The following is a 25,445-nucleotide window of genomic DNA, read 5'->3' on the forward strand; positions in this document are numbered from 1 at the left end:
GAAGTGATTAGAAATTGATGGCAAGGAAATATTATTTGAAGTGATTAGAAATTGAATTATGAGATATTATTGTTTAAAGTACTCGATCATGCATAAATTATTTGATAGCAAGGAAATATTATTTCAATAACTGATATTACTCACTTTATGCAGAGAATGCCAATCCGATGATGTCAAGTTGAGATTATGACAATAATCTGATATAGAGATCAATAATCTATCGATCATGTTCTCTAGTATGATGATAATCTGAAACAAAAAAGACATTAATCGAATATTTTTCAACAGAAACGAGCTGCTATGGAGCACAACTCATCCATGGTTCCACTAGTAGAGGAGGTGCAGCGAGCGGGGTATGAATTTGACTTTGTGCAACTAATCAACCAACCTGCAGCCAAACCCTGGATCCCACTGAGGGAATTGAAGAAGCGCACTCCCTACCCCATTATTGCAGCGAGGGAGCAAACAAATATGCATGGACAACAGGTAATTTTAAAAATTACCAATGCAAGAAGCAAATCTGTGAGTGAGGTATATTTACCGCAACGATTTGCTCCTGCATTAGCATGGAGGAAATAGAGCAATTCAACGCTAATTGTAAAAATTTTGTAATGATGGAAACACATAAGTCGGGGAATTGGACCGATATAAAAATTGTTAAGCATTAACAATTTTTATATCCATACAATTCATCGGCTTATGTGATACGAATTGTATAGATGTATGTATGTGTAAAAGTAGTGAATGAATTGTAATATTGTTTTTATAAAAATTGTTTTCAATTCTTACCTGTTGTTGTTGATCAGTTCACAATGAATAGTAGAAACACAGAAGAAATTGTTCACCTGCTTACACTCTGTTGTGAATGATATTCAAATAAGGTGAGTGCCCCTTTTATAGTTTGTTGCGAGCATGCTCAGTAGTCTTTACTGCTACACAGACACAGACACACACACACACAGCCATGTGGTGGCTAGTGCACAGCCGTACAGCCAAGCGCTGGCTTCGGTGACTCGCTCCCTCCCACATCTGTTTTGGCACATGTTCCTGCAGATGTGGGTGGGCGCGATAGCGGTGTCATTTCCCCCTTTTCAAATTGCCTTCACCTTTTCAGATTATTTGTTATTTGAAATAATATTCTCATCATTCAAGCAATGTATCATAGCAATAGTGTGTGAATTCATTTCCAACTCAATTGAAAATTAAACCAATTCGATTTTCTTTCGATTAAGTTGGTGTAATGATTAATTATTTAATCAACCTCAGTTAATGTTCAACCATTGAGTTGAAAGGTAAGAAAATGGTATGTAGGAGAAAGCAGAGCTCAAGGAAACAAGGTAAAGGAATCTTGAGTTCAGCAGCAAAACTTTTTAAGGGTGTGTCAGGTTTGGCAGGTAATGTGACATCAACTATTCTAAATAAGGTAATTGATAATCTGCAGGATGAAATTCATATTCCCGGATACCAGTGGTGTGGCCCTGGCACAAAGGTTAATAAAGGTTAAAGAGAGGTGATCAAGATATTAATTCATTAGATAGAGCCTGTAAGGTACATGATATAGCGTATACGCAAAATAGTGATGATAAAACTCGAGCAGTAGCTGACAGATCTCTAGCGAATGCTGTGTGGGACATTTTCGAAAATACACAAACACCTCCTGCCGAGAAAGCACTTAGCTATCTTGTTACAAACATCATGAAAGCTAAAGCAGCGTTTGGTGGGTCTTTGAGAAAGAAGAAGAAGAAGAAGAAGAAGACTGAGAGGAGAAGTTATAGTAATGATATTAAACGCAAAGCTATAGCTCAGTTGAAAAAGCATATTGCAGGAAAAGGGTATTTTTTGAAGCCTTTTCCTCAAATAACTAGTGGAAGGGAGAGTTTTAATTCCACCCCCTTCACCACCACCGTCATCATATGGAGTGAGTTTATTCCCTCAAAAACAAGTTGAGAAACGTAGAACAACAAAGAAGAGTAGGAAGAAGAAGAAGAAGACATGAATATTGAAGGAGAATTGAGTAATTATGATTTGATTGATTGGTTGAAATTATTACAGATTCAGCTAAGAGGTATATATATGCTAGATGCATTACCCAAAAAAATTCTAAAAAACAAGAATGCCATTGTGAATTTAGCGAGGAAAAGCAAGGATGGTACACATTGGGTTGCATATAAAAAAGTTGGCTCCAATGTTTGGTATTTTTATCCAATTGGAAATTTATAACCGCCATACGAATTGGACAAATATTGGAAAAAAGAAATTGGAGTAAATCTATTTTATAATGTAGAGCACATGCAACCATTAAATAGCGATTTTTGTGGTCATCTTACATTATTGTTTCTTGCAAATCAGTTGTAATTAAGTGTTTGTGCTGAACACACATTACAAGATGGTTGTTATTACATTAAGATCTAACACAAGTAACCTCTAAGAACATTTACAAGAAATTATAGAATTGGATAAAAATCGTGAATGAGAAATTGGATTGATTAATTTTTGTAGTTACAATAGTATTGCAAACATTAACAAAGGAACAAATTCCAGCTTCAAATATGGCAATAGATTAATTGAGCTGGATATGGGTGCATATGAAGTTGAGGTTATTATAAAATCTTTAAAGAATAGATTGAATATTGATGAGAAGAAGAAGAATAAACTTATTATACAAGCAAATGTAAATACTATGAAGATTGAAATTCATTCTGATAAAGCCATTGATTTAACACATACTGATTCGATTGGTAAGATACTTGGTTTTGATAATGTTGTTTTGGAACCAAATAAATGGCATTATTCTCAGCATTTGGTTAACATAACAAGCATTGGTAGTATTGTACTCGAGTGTAATTTAGCATGTGGTAGTCACTCTGACGGAAAACAAAAACATATAATCTACGAATTTTTACCAAAGGTTCCTAGTGGCTATTTAATAAATGAAGTACCATCACCGATTATTTATGTACCTTTGAATACGCATCGAATTCAAACTATCAATGTGAAGGTAACAGACCAGAACGGATCATTTATTGATTTCCGCGGAGATACAATCACAATTAGGTTGCACATACGTGAAAAACAAACGTAAACATAATGGGTTATCTTGTTTTCAATCCACGTTCGAATAAGACGTGTACACGCAATGTCATTAGAGAGACGAACGTGAGAGCGTCAACACCTAAAAACAAATGTGCTTTGTCGGCGAAAAGTGTGAGAATATTAGAAAAGTTAGGTTTTATAGTTGATTGGCGGAATGTTAGGAGGAGGAGCGGCGGCAATTAGTGGAATTCTGGACGTGGAGACAGACCTTCAGTTTTATAATGATATAACCAAATTCCAATTTCACACTCATACAGTTTATTCGGGACAGGAAATAAAAAACTCTGACGAGGCACATATTGGCATAAATTCTTTAGATGTCTATTCTTTACCTTGCAAATCATTCATATTTATTGAGGAAACAGTTAACTGTACAAAACCGGGAACAGACCCGGCTGATGCACCAGTTGCGGCAGACTATAAATTAAGCAGTAACGTAATCGGCAACCTTTTTGACGAAATACGATATGAATTAGCAGGTCAGCTAATTTCTAAATCAAGATTGATTGGATTAACATCCACAATCAAAGCTATACTAGTGAAGAATATCCTCGATAAAAACACATATCACCTGGCTGGTTTTGACAGAGCAGGATATGAGCTAACGGATAATAAATTCACTTTCTGTGTACCACTGAAATTAATCCTCCCATTTTTTGAAGATTTTCAAAGAATAATTTTTAATTTGAAACAGGAACTTGTCTTATTGAGGTCACCGACAGACCTAAATTGTGTTGAGTCCGCAAGTGGAACAAGCGTTAGTGTGAAAATTACAAAACTGCAATGGAGAATGCCCTACATAACTTTAGAAGATCATGTGAGACTGAAATTTTTGAGACTGCTCGATGCTGACACTCGGAATTAGGTTTCCGACTTCGGGAAATTTGTGAATTACCAAATTTGCAAAATTCACTTAACCATTCTTGGGCAGTACGCACCACATCGAGTTTTGATAGTCCAAAATACGTTATAATTGCATTTCAAACTGATCGTAAGAATAAAATTAAAAAATCAATATCTAATTTCGATAGCTGCAGTATTTACAATGTTAAAGTATATTTGAACAGCGAGTATTATCCATATGAAAATCTGCTAGGTAAAAAGGAGGTATTATACCGGATGTTTTTGGATTTTGCACCCTCGTATTATAATCATTCAATCAATAGCGAACTCAGAACAGAGATTGACTTTAAAACGTTTTGTGAATCAACACCGCTGATTGTTGTGGACTGTTTGCACCAAGCGAGTCATTTGAAATCATCGACAGATGTTTGTATTGAAATGGAATTTAATAGTGCAGTACCTGCAAATACTTCTGCCTATTGTGTTTTAATTAGCGATCGTGTGATGGAGTACACACCTCTGACAAGCATGGTGAGAGAAGTTCAGTAATTTTATTGATAGAGCGCACCGGCTGCAATATTATATAAGGTGTGCACTCTGACAAATTTGGTTCATTATCAGTTTCACCTTTGAACAGGTAACATCTAAAATGTCCTATTTTTTGTGTTCTGATATTCTGGACAAAGCCCAACCTCAGTCTATTGGTATCCAGTGTGATCTTGATTCTGATAGTTTCTATTATGAACCAAGGTGCGGTACACTGATCCAGAAGCCACTGCAGGTGGAGGAGGAGCAGAAACGGGAGGAGGAAGAGAAAGATGGAGGATTCGATGAGCCCGCCAAAGAGAAAGAAGTGGACAAGCAAGCGAGTACGAAAATTACTACAGTTGATCTTCACTGTTTTAAACAAGATTGTAATCAAATTATTGTGAAAGAACTTGCCATAATTGATCAGTTTAATAATTATATTGTATTCCATTTCAAATCACCATTTTCAAAGACAGAATTGAGTGCAAAATTTTATAACGATGTAACATGGTTAGAACGTCACTATCATAAAATAAAATGGGAGGATGGAGATTTAGAATACACTGACTCATTAATACGTGATTACCTTGTAGGTTATGAGAAAATTTTCACAAAAGGAACTGAGAAAGCAAAGTTTTTAAGAAGATTACATACTAATGTTCAATGTATACCAGAGGATTTTGCAAAACCCGATTTCAGCTTTTTCACTAGTTCATGGTGCTATGGTGTGTGTAACATTCATAAAAATAGACCAGATGGACGTTGTGCTTTGTTCTCGGCCCAACATTATAATTCTTTGTTTTTCAAAAATATGTATCAAACAAATAATTTCATGTGTGAAAACAATCGAATGCAAAGTATGAAAATGGCCGCGATGTACACAAATTTGCAGAGAAGAAACTTTGCTCGTTATGGATTCTTCTACAACGGAAAAGAGATTCAGTGTGTTTATTGCATGCATGCATTAAGACTGCATAAAGCACTTACATGTTGTCTGTCTGCAATTGATGAAAAAAGACCACTTAATTACTCTATAATAGTGCCAGCCTACACTTAGTTTTGTTCATTCGCTTATCATGGATCCGAGAAAGTGGTTGACTGCTGACAACGAGTTGGAAGTGAGGTTAAAAAACTGTATTGATTGGTATGATTAGTGTGAAAGTGCAATTAGGAAATCAACTCGTGAAAATTATAGTTTGGCGAAACAATTAAAAGACATTCTTCTAAGCACGGTCAATTTAAATGACATAAGAGACTATCTATTTTATTATCGTCCTCATAATTTGTGTATAGATAAGTTAATTAAAATTAAAGATGAAATTATGAATAGTTGTGCTGGTGGTGAAATGTGTAAATAAACTTTTTCTGTGTTCAAATGATTTTTCATTCGAATATCCCATTCACGATTTTTAGTTTAGTATTCGGTCAGAGTCAACAGATCACCTGTCAACAGCAACGTGTGTTGTGTGATCTTTTTCATACAGGCAAGACATGACTGTCTTCAAGTTGTAGGTACAACACATGCATATTGTTAATTTATAGAACAGAGACACATGTCAAACATCTGGGAAGCCGTTAACATGCAGTGTTATGGTTTTTCAAAATTCAAAAAATTAACTCGTCTCTTGATGGGAATGTCATTTAACGAATTTGATTCAATTGCGAAGAATATTGAATATTCAACAGGATGTCAAGATGTTGATTTACCGTTAACAAAAACTGGAAATGTACACTTTCCAATTTTATCTGAAATATTCGAATTGCTCGATATACTAGACAGCGGCCATCTACATTATGATTGTACAAATGATTCAGCATTATCTGTTGTTAAAAATTCCGATGAACTTTGGAAATGCTTGTACGATATTGCAGATAAAAAATGTGAAAGAGTTTAGATCATTGACATCTCTCTCTCTGGATTCACTTTAATATGACAGTATAGCATTAGATGTGAGAGAGGGGATCTCTCAATTCACTTTAATATGACAGTACAGATGTAGAGTGATAGGGAATTTCTCAATTCACTTTAATCTGTCAGTATAGCATTAGATGTAGAGCGATAGGGAATTTCTCAATTCACTTCAATCTGTCAGCATAGATGTAGAGAGAAGGATTCACTTTAATCTGTCAGCATAGCAATAGATGTAGAGAGAAGGATTCAGTTTAATCTGTCAGTATAGCATTAGATGTAGAGGGAAGGATTCACTTTGATCTGTCAGTATAGCATTAGATGTAGAGTGATAGGGAATTTCTCAATTCACTTCAATCTGTCAGCATAGATGTAGAGAGAAGGATTCACTTCAATCTGTCAGCATAGCAATAGATGTAGAGAGAAGGATTCACTTCAATCTGTTAGTATAGCATTAGGGAATTTTTCCCCCCTCAAAGGGAAATTATTTTTTCCCTCACTTTCTTCATCCCCCTCATCTATACTGGGCAAGGGGAAGGGGAAATCTATTTGAGAAAGAGATATATCTTTCTCTCTTTTCATCCCCTTCATCACCACTGTCAAGGGGAAGGGGAAATCTATTTTTAGAAAGAGAGAGAGAGAAAGATATATCTCTCTCTTTCCATCCCCCTCATCACCACTGGGCAAGGGGAAGGGGAAATCTATTTTTAGAAAGAGAGAGAGAGAGAAAGATATATCTCTCTCTTTTCATCCCCCTCATCACCACTGGGCATGGGGAAGGGGAAATCTATTTTTAGAACGAAGGGGTGGCGGGATGGACGAGGAGGGAGAGGGGGGAGGGGGTTTTCGAGCAAAAAAGTCAGTCTTAGATTCCCACTACTGATACATTACGGAAAATATAATTTCTTTCTTAATAATAATGTGATTGATTATTTTGAACGAAAATGAACAGTTGATATTACATCAATAGACCTGTATCAGCTACCGTCTATAGAAAGCATTGACAAAACAGAGGATCGGCAACGTTTTTCTGCTATCTTCCTCCACTGTCATTATAATGTGAACCTTACTATAGTGTCGAATATTAAAAATAAATTGTGATGTATATTCCATTGTTTGTCTTTACCTGCGATTAGTAAATTTGTATTTGAATTTTATATTACTTTTCAGACATGTCGATGAAGTATGTGCAAGAAATATGACTATTGACCAACCTAGATTTAGAGTTCCAGGATTCAAGGTTGAGTTGACTCTACTTCCACCTAGAGTTCCGCCAAAAACTAGAGAAGTTCAAGGAACATTGAGGTAATTTTAATTGAAATTCTCAATTTTTAATTATTCATTCATCAATTTAAGCAGTCATCCATTGAATCAAAAATCGAATTCTTTCATTGTAGAAGGTTCTCGATATCGTCAAGGGCGCAAATGTACAAAAAGTCACTCAGTGATCATTTTCGGGTAACAGTCGTGAATGATGTCTCAATCTCTTCTTTAGGGCTATAGTCCGAGAGATATAATATTATACTTTAAACATGGAGAGAGAAAACCGATTTGTGGTTGCACAGTTAGTAGGATGGACAGAGTGAGTGAGTGGGACAGAGTGAGTGTAGAGTGGAGTAGTTAAGTGGAGCTAAGCATGCTGGATTCTGACACAGAATAAGTAGGTAAGGTATTTCTATACTGAAACCAAGGAAATGAATCTTGTTTTGACTGCTTATTTGTAAATGATCACTATAAGATACTTGAGGTTTCGTATCTAATCTAGGAGTACATCCAGATACAGCAATTAAGCATTGCACCAGTCCTCAATCCATTTCATTGTTCATTCTGTAACATTGAATGATTGAACTGTGGTATCCATCATTTGTAATAAATGATTGATGACCTGTTTTGTGAAAGTAATTATTTAATCAAACATGTTCAAAAATCTTCAAGGAAGGAGTTGAAGCAAATGAGAAGCTCAGTTTTAAGCAGCACATGCTATCTCTTGAAAACTATTTATACATGTTCATGAGCAAATTCTATTTTTTGAGGTCTCTGTGTCCATTGAGTGTCATGAGGCAGATTTATTTGTGCACTCCAGACTAAACTATGTTATTATTTGGTGGGGTAGTACTTATCATACTGATGTGAAACCGCTATCTGGATTACAGAAGTCTTTTGTAAGAATAATGATGAAAAAACAAGATTTCATTAATCCTTTCCTCTCTTTTCAAATTTAAATATTTTGCCACTTAGATATATGTACGTTTTTAGAGTTTTGCAGATGTCCTTTAATAGGAGTGGCAATTCTGGCGCAGTTGTGGATACTATTCGATCATCATCACGACATGGTAATAGAGCTCAATTGCCAACACCAAGATCCACCATCTTCCAAAAATCTTTCTTGTTCTTCGGTCCGAAATTCTTCAATAATTTGTCTGACAGTGTAAGATCTTGCCAATCGTACCCCTTGTCAAGTAGATTGATCAGGGAGTGGCTTTTCAGTCTTCTTCCAGAGGCGGTCGAAGTGTTTCCTGTTGTTCAGTGAGAGATCGCATTTCTCAAATTCGAAAAGTTATTTTACTCACTATTCTTTTTGTTGATAGCCTTCATCTTATTTTGTATTTGTTTTACGACTTTCATTTTTTGTTTCTCAAAACCTTGTAGTCCATTCCGTAGCTCCAGTTACTGGATACATTGTGTAAGAAATTCTATAAAAAAATTGATTTTTATTAGTGAGTTTCTATGGTCTAGAGAATTCACCTCGGACTTCAAACCTCAGGGAGAAAAAACAGTACTTTTCACTCAAGATATACAAATAACTATTTCTGTGTACATTTCTTTTTTAATTTGATCATCTGAATAATGTTTCTAGTAAACCAAACCGGATACTTGGATCAAATAATATTTTTATGTTTAATAGTCTACAACGAGATCGACATCGTTGAATTCATTAAGTCTATGCCAATCTGAATCTCCAAGTGTGGAATAAAATTCATAAAAGTTTGCTTTTTTAAAATTGTAATACTCAATTCTCAAAGCGAGATGCAAGAGGCTCTTTTCAATCGAAAACTAATATCTAAGCTTGGGTGATGTGGATCTCCAGCAAGCAGAGGCAGGGGTGCCCAGCCCCCCCCCCCCAAGGCCAATGGCGCATGCCCCCCCCCCATTCAAGTGTAATGCCCCCCCAACCCATGTGTAATGACCCCCCCCCCAAGTACCCCAACTCCCAACTCTTTAGTTTTTAACATTAGTCAGTGTATGACAATAAAATTCACATCTTAAGGTGCTTACAGATATACGCGCCGCGAACATGAGCATTCACTTTCAATCAGCTGATTATATCTGTATTTTACAGAAACGGTAAAATACAGATATAAAAAGCTTGGCATCAGCCAAGGTACGCACCTCTACATTCTAATCTTCCAAAGGACATTATTTACCTCTGGTCTTGTGAGGAATTCTTTCTGTTTTCATAATATTGTAAAAATATATACAATCGTTTCTTATCTCTTTGAAATAGAAATAAAATATTTTTTTTGATATTATTTTTGAGACTAGCAGTGCACCCGTTCTTGTTCGGGAGGACTAGAAAGAACTTCATTACATCAGGAAAAACTACATGACACATATTTTAATAGGATATTAAAAGATAAGTAAGTTAGGCTTTGCTTTTTAAATGATAAGAGCGAGTCCATGTGTGTGGGACTGAGACAAAATTATGACTCAGCTGTTGAACTTTTGTACATAATCCAATCAAGTCCTTAGTGACAGTTGTACAAAAGCCAGTTGAATTTTAATCCTGATTAATTCCAGTAGAACCAATCAGATAAGCTATCTTTTTGAGATGGTCTTCTGTGATTTGATTCACGTGACATGAATCAGGATTAAAATTTAACATGCTTTTGTGAGAGAAATTTTTGCATTCCTCTGTGAATTATTCTCAATCCACTGTGATTAGATAGAACCTTTCTGTATGAACTATGAATATTCATTATTATTTCTTCTTTCGTAATAATTTTTATATGCTTTTGTAGGTACTCTAGAGCGGAGCTCGGTGCCCCGATATTTATCATGAATTGGAATAGGTTGTCACTGATGTTGTGTTGTTGGTAGTATTTACTTTTTAACATTACAGGAGTAAATAACACAAGTCGAACAAAATGTATCTTTTAATGGTTTGGTTTTTGGAATAAAGATATCATCTGGACAAGTACATTTTGTAAATTCTATCTATTAATACCAAATATCAGGGCACCGAGCTTTGCTCGTTATTTATTCATTGATAAACAGATTTATTTCATTGATAATCATTTCTTTAAAATGATTGGGGAAGTACTAACAGGCACAGCCCAAAACTGTTACTTACCCGAGTTTTGATTTATTCACTACAAAAAATATATTTCGTCTGTGATCTATTCACAGACGAATCATCATCTGTTTTCCAAGGATGAATTATCCTTTTCATGTCCTTCAGGGAGTTTTCTCAGGGATGAGACCTAGTGCAATCGAATTTTGATATCATAAACCTACTATTTTCCGAATTTCGTGAAAATCGTTAGAGCCGTTTCCGAGATCCGTTGAACATAAATAACCATATAGCCAGATAACCAGATATAGAAATAGAAAAATATAAACAGATGTACATGAATTGCTCGCTATTATAATAGGATAACAACTTATAGTCCAGTCAAATGGTCGTTTTTCAGGAAACAGTCCCGAAAGAATTTTTTTCGATTGTCCTATATATATTTTGGGGCGCTGAATTCTAATCTGAAATTTGCTGACACACCAGAAGGTGACTTCACCCCAAAATTTTGAATTTTTTTAAGTTTTCCATTTAATCTCGAGAACCTTGAATTTTTCGAGAAAAAGCATTCTCTATTGGTATCCCGTTCTGTCCCCAAACCTATGGTTCGGGGTACAGTTAAGATTTAATTCACGAAAACGTTGACAACCCCAAAAGTAAGTCTCTAATTTGCACTAACCTTGGAACTGGCAAGGAAGTGGACTGTATCTCGTGTGTAGAAGTTACTGCTGACGATATCCTGTCTTTATGCGTAGGCCTATATGATATTGCACATATATCACGAAACGAAATGAGGTAATTGCGTTCAGCTCGAACGCCATGGAACGGAACGAAAAACAATGTTGACTTCTCGACAACGCTTCTTGAAGTGACGGGTTGGAAGATAAACGGGGAGGATGAAGGAGGGGTGAGGGAAAGAGGTTATCTTGCCTCTTTGTGAGAGGGGGAAGGGAAGGAAAGCACAAACCAAATCAACCTGCAATCAAGGCTGCCGATCCTCCGTGAATCCACCATCTCTGCCCGCCTTGGAATGCCCCATTTCCAAGAACATAAACTCAAAAAACTAAAATTTAAAAGTAAAAGAAAAACAAAACAACATGCACTGAACGGTAGGAAAAGGAATAGGAAAGAAAAACAGAAAACTTGGGGTGAGGATTAAACTAATAGGGAAGTATGGGGGCAAGTTTCCTAACTGGCCAACATACTCACCAGAGTTAGTTTTCACGTGAGCTGAGCGCACAACACCCTTAGCATCACTTATGATTTGGGTGACTCTACCTAATGGGTATGATAAGGGTGATGAATTGTCCTCTTTAATCCATACTAACTGCCCTACCTGAAGGTTTGTGTCACTCTCAAACCACTTATTCTTCTGTTGAAGAGTATGGAGGTATTCACTCTCCCACCTCTTCCACAATCTCTGAGTGAAGCAATTAACCTTTTCCCAACGAGACAGTCTGTGCTCGTTGACATCAGTCACGTCAATTTCAGGAACTGACAACAGAGGATGATGAACAAGGAAATGTCCGGGAGTCAGCGCCTCGTAGTCATCAGGAGATGAGAGAGCGCATACAACGGTCTCGAATTGAGTATCGCCTCAATTTTCACCAACAGAGTGGAAAGCTCAACAATAGTTAGGACCGAATTTCCCACTTCACGAAACAAATGGAATTTCACATTTTTAATATTAGACTCACAGATTCCATTCATGAAAGGAGCAACTGGAATATTAAAACAAAATTGGATGCTTTTAGATGACATCGCATCACAGATGTTGGATTGATTTTCTGATGATCTGAGAAATTCAACAATTTCCTTCAATTGTCGCGCAGCACCTTTGAAATTCGTCCCTTGATCACAGAATATTCCTTTAGGCAATCCACGCCTAGGAACAAAATGATTGAGAGTGTTGATAAACTCTTTGGATGAGAGACTTGAAAGCACCTCAATGTGACAAGCTTTTGTTGCCAGACAGACAAACACTGCAAAGTATGCCTTGTACATACGAGCTTTGGGCCGAATACTCTCTTTGACAGTGAAAGGACCAGCTAGATCGACCGCAGCCTTCAGAAAGGGAGCACTGGGAACAACACGAGAGCTGAAAAGATCACCCATCACGGGAGCAACAGGAGTTACATTGAATAAACAGCAACGAGTACAATTGAAAATCACATTTCTGATAACACTGTGTGCTCCAACAATCCAAAAATAACGCTGAATAAGAGCACGCACTATTCTTGGTCCAGCATGAAGATGAGAAATATGATAATACTCAATGAGGAGTTTAGTAAAATGACTATCTTTATGTATCAAACAAGGATGCTTGGCTTCATATCCTAAAGCACTATTTACCAATCTGCCACCAACACGAATCACACCATCACAATCCAAGAATACAGACAATTTTTGGAAACTCTTATCACAAGGTTTACCCTCTTTCAATAGGTCAAGTTCACGATTGAAATGACACTTTTGAACAATTTTAACACAATAAATTTGTGCACTTTTCAACTCTTGAACACTAAGTGCGCCTGATTTACAACAGACACCACTAATTGATGCTTTACAGTTGTTCACGAGAGGTAAAACATAAGCACAGGAACGTAACAATCTCATGTATGAGGAGAAACGTGTAATCTGAATAACAGCAGTCTCTTCAGTGATATTCAAAACAACACCTTTATTTTGTTTCACATCAGGCAGATTTTCAATAGCAGGGTAAGTCATAGATGACAACGGCCAACATGACAACGACTTAGAACACCAAATTGGAGCATTGAACCATTCTTGCGAATTGCACAAGTTTTGGGGAGAAACGCCTCTCAAACCAACGTCGGCAATATTGAAGTCAGTACCAATGTGATTCCAATCTGAAATATTAGTCAACTCTAATATTCTCACAACACGGTTTGCAACAAACATTTGCAACTTGTAAGGAGGTATATGCAACCAAGATAAAACAATAGTTGAATCACTGAACAGAAACGTAGATTGAAGATTGATTTTTTCCAGTGAAGGAAGGACTGTCACATACAATCTCGGAAGCAACAACACAGCTTTAAGCTCTAATTGAGGAATAGACAGAGTTTTCAACGACGCAACTTTAGTTTTAGCTTTCAACAGGAAGCATTTCACAGTAGATTCTGAGAACACAACTCTCAAGAAGATACAAGCACAGATTCCTTTCTGCGATGCGTCGGAAAACCCAAGTATTTGACAAGAAGAAGCATCGCCATAAACGCATCGAGAAATTGAAATTGAACTTAGAGCAGGAAGCTCTCTCATCAGCTCGTTCCAGCATTCGTTATAGTCAACAGGAATCGGCGTATCCCAATCGATGTCCAACTTCCACAGCTCTTGTAAAAAACATTTCATTTTGAATATTACTGGAGCTATAAAACCGAGAGGGTCATACAGACGCGCGTTAACAGACAGAACAGTGCGCTTAGAGTTTTTCTTTTGAAACTCTGAAACGGAGACTTTAATATGAAAACAATCAGTAGTTGGGTTCCACATTATGCCAAGGACTTTCACATTTGAATTAGGCTCATCACTGATATGAAGTGGTACTTGAGTGTTTTCAGAACGAATCAAATCCAAGAACTCAGGAGAATTACTGCTCCATTTGTTCAACTTGATATGAGCACAGTTTAGAAGACTACAAAGTTGTGATTTTATTCCACAGATTTCTTCCAACGAATTAGCACCTGTGAGAAAATGGTCGTGATATATATCATCACGAATAGCTGCTGCTGCCAATGGAAATTTATCTCCTTCATCTTTCGCCAGTTGAATGAGAGCATGTTGAGCAAGAAAACCAGACGGTTTCAAACCATATGTGATTGTTTTGAGCTCATAAACAACAATATCATCGGAAGGATCTTTACAAAACAATATGTGAAGGAAAGAACAATCTTCTTCATCAACAAGGATAGCACGATACATTTTCGTAACATCACACGTGAATATGAAAGAGTGAAGTCTGAATCTAGTTAACACATCACATATGTGATTTAACAATTTTGGACCTGAATGAAGAACTTGATTCAACGAAATGTGACTCTTTTTAGCAGACCCATCAAATACAACACGAACCTTTGTTGTAGGTGATGACGGATTGAATACACAAAAATAAGGAATAAAATATTTACCTGGTTTTTTAGCAACTTCCATATGATCAAAAAGAAGATACTCTTCCATAAATGATACGCAATCAGATTTCATACATGCATCATGCAGCATACGACGCTCCAATGACAGAAAACGATTCAAAGCAACATCATGAGATTCATTAAACTTGAGTTGATTAGTGTCAACTTTGAAAGGGAGACGAACAACATATCTTCTTTCAGTATCACGCGTGTGAGTTTCAGCAGAATGTTTCTCACAAAACTCATCATCGGGACTAGGAAATTTATGATTAGGAATTTCTTCACTTTCCCAAAACTTATGAACCAAATTATTCAACAAGTTCTCAGAGGTGGGACCCGTCATTAATGCAGTCAATGACTGATTAAGAAGACCGGAATGATTTGGAAATTCACCCAAAATAATGTCACCAAACACGGTAGGAATCACACAAAACGAACACTCTCCACTAGATGAGACTTGACTATGATGACATAATATTTTGTTGAATAACTGACATCCCAATAGAAGATCAACGGAACGTTGCTCATAGAACACAGGATCAGCAAGGTTGAATTTTTCAACTCATTTTGCACTTTCGAACTGAGATAAATAGTGGGCAATGAACCAACTACTTTATCAATCACATAAGCCTCAGCTTCTAAACGAGGGTGATTTGAGCCCTTAGGTTTCAACAGACATTTCACAACACCAGAAGAATTCCCTACACTCGAGGAATTCAAACCAGAGAAATTTTGATGACAATCATGAACAGATAAACCAAGTTTCATAACAAGATCTTTTGTGATGAAATTGGTAGTACTACCAGAATCAATCATTAAATGAACACCAATAAACGAACCAGATGAATTTCTAATAACTGCTTGAGCAGAACCTAGAACAACACTCGTTTTAGGAATTAAACTAACAATCGATGACTCATCAATAACATTATCAGTGATACCACAATGCTTAGAAGAATTTGAATTCTCAACAACATTCATAGTGCTGTCAGTTTGAGTGATCGAATCAACGGATTTCGATTTCAAAGCAACTTTAGAGATGTTATCAGTAGACTTCTGATAACGAACAGGAGAATTCGAACGGCTATTATCACTACTACGAGGATAATAAAGTAATTTATTATGCATACGACCACAATAACACAACGATTTAGACTTGCATTGGTTTACAGCGTGAAATTTGGAGAAACAATTGAAACAGACTCTCAATGATTTAATAAATTCATTCCTAGCTTTTGGATCTCTTTTCAAGAAAGCAGGACATTTGAATAACGGAAAAGTTGAGTTGAGTTGAGTTGCAAAATGAGCATTTTGTTTCAGCACTATCATTCAATTCACAAGTAACTAAGCTGCTTTTATTTCGAATGCTGTTATCAGCCTGAGTAGATAAGACAACCTTTTTCTGAAAAGACTTATTTTTCGGCTTTTCGATAGATTTTTGTTCATTAACAGATGGCACATCAGATGCAGATAATTGATAAGATCTAACTCTCTTATTCACGAAATCAATCAACTGTTGACAAGAAGGAAAGCTCTTATCAGCTACCTCGAGCTCGAACGATTCACGTGATATTTTGTCTAATTGACGAATAGCTAATGAGTACAAGATATAATCAGCCAAATCAGGAACTTTCAACGATTTCAGAGTGGTAATACTATCACCTACTTTAACAAGAAAATCTTGAAGCGATTGTAATGAAGGTTTAAATAGGATTGATCTAGTTTTCAAAATCTCATTTACATAGTAGTTAGCTAGCACCCTATCACTTTCATAACGCTTGCATAGAGTTTTCCATGCCAAATCAAAATCACTACTTATCTGAAAAGATTTTACTACTCTGGCTGCTTCGCCTTTCAACAAATTATGAAAAATATGGGATTTATGAACAGGAGAATGATATTTATCATCCACAATCAATGATGAAAAGATATTTTTGAATCTAGGCCAGTGAAATATCAGAGCCATCAAACGGTTTTATTTCAGTTGGAGGTAATATCATGTTCAAATGGGGAGAATGAGAGGTTGAAGGTGAGGGTTCACTTTTCTCCTTCGGTTTCTCATTTTTCATCTGATTCAATTTATCACGAGCATTTATTATTGCACAGGATAAATTATCAATAACGGTAAGTGATTGATATTCAGGTTCTTCAGTAGGTTTAACTTGAATAGATAATTCATTGATTTCATCTAAGAGTGCAGAATATTCTTTCACAGTATTTTCAATAGATATGCTTCTTATCAAAAATTGAGATTGAATTTTAGGATCATTGATGACCTTCAACAAGTCATAAGCTTGTTGAACACGGCTAAACAAAGTTTCTTTCTTCTTCACTCGAATAGTAAGCAAGGCTTGTGGGCTTGCCATTGTAACTAAGTAACTGATTAGATAAACAAGGAGATTTGGAAAGGAACTTTGTAACTGGATTTAGCATGGATATCAGTGCATGTATCAACAAGTAACTCTACTATTAACGAATTGAAATTTAAATTGAAAAATAAATCTCTTGGAAATAGAACATATCCGGCCCGGAGGACCATGTGGTATCCCGTCCTGTCCCCAAACCTATGGATTGGGGTACAGTTAAGATTTAATTCACGAAAACGTCGACAACCCCAAAAGTAAGTCTTTAATTTGCACTAACCTTGGAACTGGTGAGGAAGTGGACTGTATCTCGTGTGTAGAAGTTACTGCTGACAATATCCTGTCTTTATGCGTAGACCTATATGATATTGCACATATATCACGAAACGAAACGAGGTAATTGCGTTCAGCTCTGATTGGCTGCTGATTCTCCGTGAATCCACCATCTATATAATATTAAAGATGATAAATTTCCAATGAATTGAGTGGTCGCACAGGACTACTTTTTGGATTTTATATCTGAAGTGTTCCACAAGATACGCAACTTTGAATGTGTGACAAATTTGTGATATTTTCCCCATTCTCACAGTCTGGCATATGCAACATTGCGTATCTTGTGGAACACTTCAGATGCAAAATCCAAAAAGTGGTCGAGGTTGTGATGAATTTTCTCCTCTTTTCACTCCCATGAAATATACTTCTGTTTTCAATACTGTTCAAAAGTTACAGCCAATTGAATGATGATCTTTATTTTCTCATTTTTCTTGCGATTTTACTGTCATTAAAGAGTCTCTGAAATGAGTACAATGCATGATAGAAACTTGCGATTGGTCTTAAATGAGAGAAAATTTCATGCTCTATAAGCTGAGTTGCCCTAAATAGATCTTGCATTACTGTTTATATCGAAAAACTGGCGAAACTGTGAAAATGAGAAAAATATCGCATATTTCTTGCAACAGCAAGGAAACTCAAACACAGGACCATTAAAAATTAAAATGAAGCAAAGGAAATCAGAATAATAGTGGATGATGAAGTTATAATTTATTTTTGTCAAAGATTTACCTTCAAACTCATAGGCTTAAAATTACTAAAATTCCTGCATACAAAATATTATCAATTGTGCTAATGTTTTATATTGAGTTACACTTAGCAAAATATGACATTGTAAAGGTGGGAAAAATTAACTACATTAGAATATCTCTATTTAATACCTTGATTTTTTAATCATAATTCAAAATGTTGACATAAAATATACAAAAAATCATGCCCCCCCCTAAAAATGTTGATGGCGCAAATTGCGCCATTCCCCCCCCCCCCTTGTGGGCACCCCTGAGCAGAGGGCTTGTTTCATGCGAAACAATCAGAGCTAGATTACTCAAAACCAAATCAAGAGATTTGGCATTGGCATTCAAAACATCAAATTTATGGAACATAATATACACATAAAATACACATATATGATATATAACATAATATATTATTTATGTATTATATATTATATCTATAACATATTATATGGAACATAATATATCTGAAACCTGGTACAGGCATTATGAAAGACATGATCTGATTATAATTGTTACCAACTATCTTTTTTCAGATGTGCTCCAACGGTGGGAGGCTCCGGTAACAATGCAGTACTCCCTCATTTCAGAATCATAACAATGATTGGTCAAGATATAACCAATAGATGGCATCCTCAATTGAAGTTGTTCAAATGCACTGATAAGGTATCATGGAAAACATGTTCTCTCTCTAGTTATCATTAATCTTATGAATTCAACCATAAGAATGAGAAAATGCTTATGTCTTTAATGATTCTATGATTCAACTCAATGATGCTATGAATCGCTAAACTGTCATGTCTTCCATTACTGGCAGCATTATCTCTGGACGCTGGACCCCAGGCAGAATCATCCTAAAATAAGACAAGCAGCATTCTTCATTTGAGGCTGTGCAAAGGCTAGAAATAAACTTTCTACTTAAATAATTATAAACAAAACCATACATGATCTTGATGAGTGGAGAACGTTAATTCTAGAATTCATATTAATATATTTGGAATGAAAAGAAGACATTGTTGTTGCAAGTTGAACAAAATTTCATCACATAATCAACTCCATAAGTTGTATAAGGAATAGAGTACGGTGAGTATATCAGTCTTTTTAAATACCTGATGTGTCCATTCTAAACTGGTACCCTTTTCTGTTAAAGGTAATTTGAACTTTAGCCGCTCATATCTCAAAAAGTAATGATCGGAAAAAAATGTTTTCCTGGGAAAACCTTTTCATTTTGATAGAGATGATATACAAATCGAAAAACTTTGAAAAGTATCACCAGTACAAAGTATATTTTTAGCCTTTTGCACACAGCCTTAGCTTAATCCCTCCCGTAAAATAGTCGATACAGACTTTCAGTTTTGTTTGAATCACCAGTTGACTAAAACAATGCGGAAAAAACTTTGTAATATTGGGTGTATCACAGGCTAACTCATAAATCTATCCAAACAAAACATTTTTGGACAATTATTATTGTGATGTTGATATGATACATCAAATTGAAGAGAATTAAATCCTATACAGCTCAGCGTTCAGTAGGTACTTATTTTTTCAATGCATTGTTGAGTGAAACACCATTAAACTGCGAAAAGATGGAAGAAAAACTGTCTTTTTAAAGATTTTACACTTTTAAAAGTGGATTTCTCGAAAACTGAAGGATACATCATAAAACTCTACTGAACAAACTTGTGGCGAATTTTTATACAGTTCCATTTTTGTCCAGTTAGTCATGCATTGTTCCCAAAATACATGCGTGTAAGACACAAAATGAGGAAAAAAAACTTTTACAACACCCCCATTCTTTAAGCACGAGGGGTAGGGATGTAAACGTTTGATATGTTTATCTTCTAACTAGTAGTTCTGTTTTTTGGCAACAGGACAGCCCGAGTTCGAAGCAGAGAAAGATCAAGTGACAATACTAAGCTATTTTAGTTATTAATTGCATGCGATTAATAGTTCATTAAATAGTGCATTGAAATTGCATTCAATGTGGCATGCAATTAATAGTCGACACAGCAGCTGATATCTCACCAAGTAACATTGAGATATTGAATTGCTTTGCCATGAAATACAATTCATATTCCACTCGACAGCTGATTTATGATGGATAATTTAGAAGTCTAACTTCCACTCCAATATTGGCATATGAAGGAGGCTCCTTTTTCTTTTATATTATCCTTGGAATACAAAATTTTCAAAAACCTCGTATATACGTCAACGCACAATCTAAGAAAGAACATACCTGTCAAATTTCATGGAAATTGATTGCTTCGTTTCACCATGGATGCGTAACATATCAACATTTCAATATTTAAAGATATAAACATTTAAACATTAAACATTTAAACATAAACATTTAAACATTTGAACATTTAAACGTTCAAACATTTAAACATTTAAACATTTAAACATTTAAACATTTAAACATTTAAACATTAAACATTTAAACATTTAAACATTTGAACATTTAAACATTTGACATTTAAACATTTAAACATATAAACATTTAAACATTCAAACATTAAACATTTAAACATTTGACATTTAAACATTTAAACATATAAACATTTAAACATTTAAACATTAAACATTTAACATTTAAACATTCAAACATTTAAACATTTAAACATTTAAACATTAAACATTTTAACATTTAAACATTAAACATTTTAACATTTGAACATTTAAACATTCAACATTTAAACATTTAAACATTTGAACATTTAAACATTTAACATTTAAACATTTAAACATTTAAACATTTAAACACATGCTTACATTATTAGAATTTTTCAATTTTTGCTGGCAGAAGTTTTGAAATTTTCCTTTTATTGTCACTGCCGCCTGCCTCAACGATAAAAATGTACTATTACTTGTGTAAAATTTTTTTCCCTTTTCCTTATTATTTCATTCCTCTCTATAAATTTCATTTTTCCCTTTTTTTAATTAATTCTGTATCAAAATCTGATGTATATTTCTATTTTATTTTTTCATTTTGTTTTCTTTCAATTTTTACTTAAAATCTTTGAAGTGTAATATTTATTTTGTCTAAGTTCATTTATCTTTTGTAACTCATTTTTTTCCTGTAACTGGGCACCCGCCGAAAAACCTTTGGTTTGGCAGGACCCTCAACTGTGTGTATGGTGAATAAAAATTTTGATTTGAAAAAATTTTGATTTGATTTTTTAACATTCAAACATTTTAACATTTAAACATTCAAACATTTAACATTTAAACATTTAAACATTTAACATTTGAACATTAAACATTTAAACATTTAAACATTTAAACATTTAAACATTTAAACATTTAAACATTTAAACATTTGAACATTCAAACATTCAAACATTGAAACATTCAAACATTTAAACATTTAAACATTCAAACATTTAAACATTTAAACATTCAAAATTTAAACATTTAAACATTTAAACATTCAAACATTTAAACATTTAAACATTTAAACATTTAAACATTTAAACATTTAAACATTTAAACATTTAAACATTAAACATTTAAACATTTAACATTTAAACATTTAAACATTTAAACATTTAAACATTTAAACATTTAAACATTAAACATTTAAACATTTAAACATTTAAACATTAAACATTTAAACATTTAAACATTTAAACATTTAAACATTTAACATTCAAACATTTAAACATTTAAACATTTAAACATCTAAACATTTAAACATTTAAACATTTAAACATTCAAACATTTAAACATTTAAACATTTAAACATTTAAACATTTAAACATTTAAACATTTAAACATTTAAACATTTAAACATTCAAATATTTAAACATTTAAACATTTAAACATTCAAACATTCAAACATTTAAATATTCAAACATTTGAACATTCAAGCATTTAAACATTCAAACATTTGAACATTCAAATATTCAAACATTCAAACATCCAAACATTTGAACATTTGAACATTTGAATATTTGAATATTTGAACATCTGATCATTAAAACATTCATACATTTAAAAATTCATCTATTTGATAAACATTCAATTGACCTATTTTTGTTGAACTGAAGATTCTACACTCATCACTATCACGTCTGCAACATTTGTAGGTAGATTCGTAAAATATTGAAATAATACTTTAAATTCAAGAGAATATGACACTTCATGTCTATGAGCTCATAATTAGCCGGGATTTTTTTCAATTAATCGTTAGAAAGTTATAAGGTCAAAAAGATGAAGAATCTTAGCTGGAAGGGGTTTTTTTAGAAATGTAACACCTTTCAGGGCTCATACCTAGAAAACTGGGAGAGATATAGGAAAATGTTACAAATAAAACTTGTAGGCTATTTTGCAAGCTTTTTTTTCTATTTGTAAAAATTCCTGAAAGATGCATATTGTTCGAGATATAATTATGCAAAAAACCAAAACATGATACTTTCAAAAAACCCCCACCACCTTAGCACAGGGGGTAGGAGTGAGTACTTCCAATATGCTCACTCCCTTACTATCCTCAAAAGAGCTGCGATGTCAAAAATTGTGTTGCAAACTTTTCCCTCTATAATCTTTCGTTGACTGGACTACCTAGCTTAGCATCGGTTCAAAATAATAGAGTTTTCTATTCACCAATGGAGAGACTTCCATAGTAAATACTGAAAGTTAGTGCATCTAATGGGTGATTCTGATAGAATATGATCTTAGAAACCTATATAAATGTGGGAAATCTTAATCCAAAGACAATGAAGCTACTTATGATGGATAAAGCTAAAAATGTTGGTGTTTTTGGAATACAAGGAGTAGGCCTATTGTTATCAGGAAATGAAAGGGGAAATGAAATGAAATGAAAAAAATCTTTTATAGGCGGAGTTGGGACTTTGAAGTCCTCTCTACCACTCAACCTCAACATAACAAATGCAGTTGAATAAAAAATACAGTGTAACTTAATATATAAATAGAAATACATTAAAAAATATCGCTACAAAATAGAAACATATTTGGAACAAAACAGTCAATCTGCATTTAGACTAAAATATCAAGTATATATTTCAAGAAACAATAGTAAAAAAAGGAATTATTAATATAATTGTGTCGCAGTAGTGAAGTGAGGCAGCACAAGAGTCCTGACCAGCATGATTTTGATGTTGAGTATAGGAAACAGGGCAAATCGTTTCAAGCTATGGATGCAAGCAAACATCCTCTTACAAACAATCCCAACCTGATTGAGCCATGAGAGTGTTTTAAAGATAACAAGACCAAAGTTTTCAACACTCTCAGAATACTCCAACTCAATGCCATTCAACCTCAACCTTGGAACATTCTGAGCTCTGAATCGGTTATGAGTCACAATGATACTCTGTGTCTTACCTTCATTCAATCTCAATGCATGATTATATGCCCAGCCACTAATAGCATCAATGTCAGAATTCATCCGCTCGACACATGCATCAGACTCACCTGCAGAAAAATGTTTATAGATCTGAGGGTCATCAGCATACAGATGAAATTTGCAGTCTGGGACAACATGCGCCAGAATTCCCCACCTAACCTAACTAAAAGATTCAACCTAACCTAACCTAACCTAACCTAACCTAACTCAGCCTCAAGGTCAAGTTCAAAGTCAAGGTCAAGGTCAAGGGCAAGGTCAAGGTCAAGGTCAAGGTCAGGGTCAAGGTAAAATTATCAGAAACTTATGAAAAAATACTTAGAAAAAAAACTTTGAAGGAAAGAGAAATCAATCAAATTTAATGATGAAAAATAAAAAAAAAACTAAAAAAAAATTAATAAAATTTAATAATGAAAAATCAGAAATAAATAGAAATAAATGAAAATAAATCAGAAAATAAAAATAAAATAATATTAAATCATGAAAAATCAGAAATAGATGAAAAAAATAAAATAATATTTGATAATGAAAAATCAAAAATGAAAAAAAAATTATGAAAAATCAAAAATAAATGAAGAGAAATAAGAAGGCCTCCCACCCACTCTGAATTGTATAAAATAGTGTTCACAACAGTTGGGGGACCAAGAGCCATACAAGACACATCTTGCACGTTCAGTTTTCTAGAACCCCGCATATCAGCACACAGTCACACACACTGTGAAAAAGTATCCTAGGACACACAGCCGCCGATTTGATCCTCAATAAAATAGTATATGTTCAATGAAAGTAGCAATGAATTGCTGATTCTTATTCCTCAAATCCTCTTCACCCACATTTAGTAATGTAAGAAGAAGTGATCATTCTATAGAATATACAAGGAGCTTGAATATCCAAACAGTAATGAGATATCCTGTGGGTAGCATGTACGCTTTCAAGAGTCTCAGATATGAATCCTAGAATGTGAACAAACCATTGTATCACAAGGATGTTTTTTCCTAGTTATATTCAACATGATAGCATTCCATAGTATTCAGTCAGTGTTCAGTTACTGTTCAGTCACTGTTCAGTTACAGTTCAGTCACTGTTCAGTCACTGGTCAGTCACTGTTCAGTTACTGTTCAGACACTGTTCAGTCACTGTTCAGGCACATGACTAATGGCCACGCACACCAGCATTAGGGGCATTAATGGGGGGGACCTATCACTCTAGCTCAAGATGGTCATGCAGGACCTGTCACTCTACATGGTCATGGAAACCTATCACACCAGATTAATTTATGTCCATGGTAGACCCACTAGATCAAGATGTCCATGGGAGACTCTAGATCAACATGGCCATGTTGCTCTAGATCAAAATGGGATTGAAGATAGATATTTTCAATGACCCCACTCAACCTCCTCCGTGTTTAGACATGACTTATTTAACATGGACATTTTCAATAACCCTCACTCCTCCTGTCACATGGACCATGCTCACCAGTATTCAACATGGCTGTATGGCATGGCTGAGTCATCCACTCAGTGGTCAGTCAGTCAGTTCAATTACTGATCAGTCACTGTTCAGTCACTGTTCTGTCACTGTTCAGTCATTGTTCAGTCACTGTTCAGTCAGTGGTATTTGACATCCTAATGTACTTATAGCTAAACTATATCTAAGGAGATGGTAGGTAATAAGTAAACAGTTTGGAATACAATAAGTTCTTTATTGATCAATTCATTATCTATTTTATTGAAAAGTTTACTACAAACAGATATATCTCTAGTTCCATAATCCAAGTTGTTTACTATATTAAGTGTGCAGAAAAGTGATATGTATCCATGATGTTTCTCCTTGGCTCATGTCAA

General features: G+C 34.6%; 1 protein-coding gene across 4 annotated transcripts in view; it reads left to right on the plus strand.

Annotated features, from left to right (window-relative positions):
- The window catches only part of LOC111047660, a 53,446-nt gene that overhangs the window by 23,383 nt on the left and 4,618 nt on the right, over positions 1-25,445 (plus strand). For all 4 annotated transcript variants that reach the window (XM_039438309.1, XM_039438306.1, XM_039438308.1 and 1 more), the window contains 2 exons: positions 7,544-7,678; positions 18,779-18,908. In XM_039438309.1, coding sequence (XP_039294243.1) covers positions 7,544-7,678; positions 18,779-18,908 — 265 coding nt within the window. The remainder of the gene's footprint in view (positions 1-7,543; positions 7,679-18,778; positions 18,909-25,445) is intronic.

Source organism: Nilaparvata lugens, chromosome 11 (genome assembly GCF_014356525.2).
Source record: "Nilaparvata lugens isolate BPH chromosome 11, ASM1435652v1, whole genome shotgun sequence".
Taxonomy (NCBI): domain Eukaryota; kingdom Metazoa; phylum Arthropoda; class Insecta; order Hemiptera; family Delphacidae; genus Nilaparvata; species Nilaparvata lugens.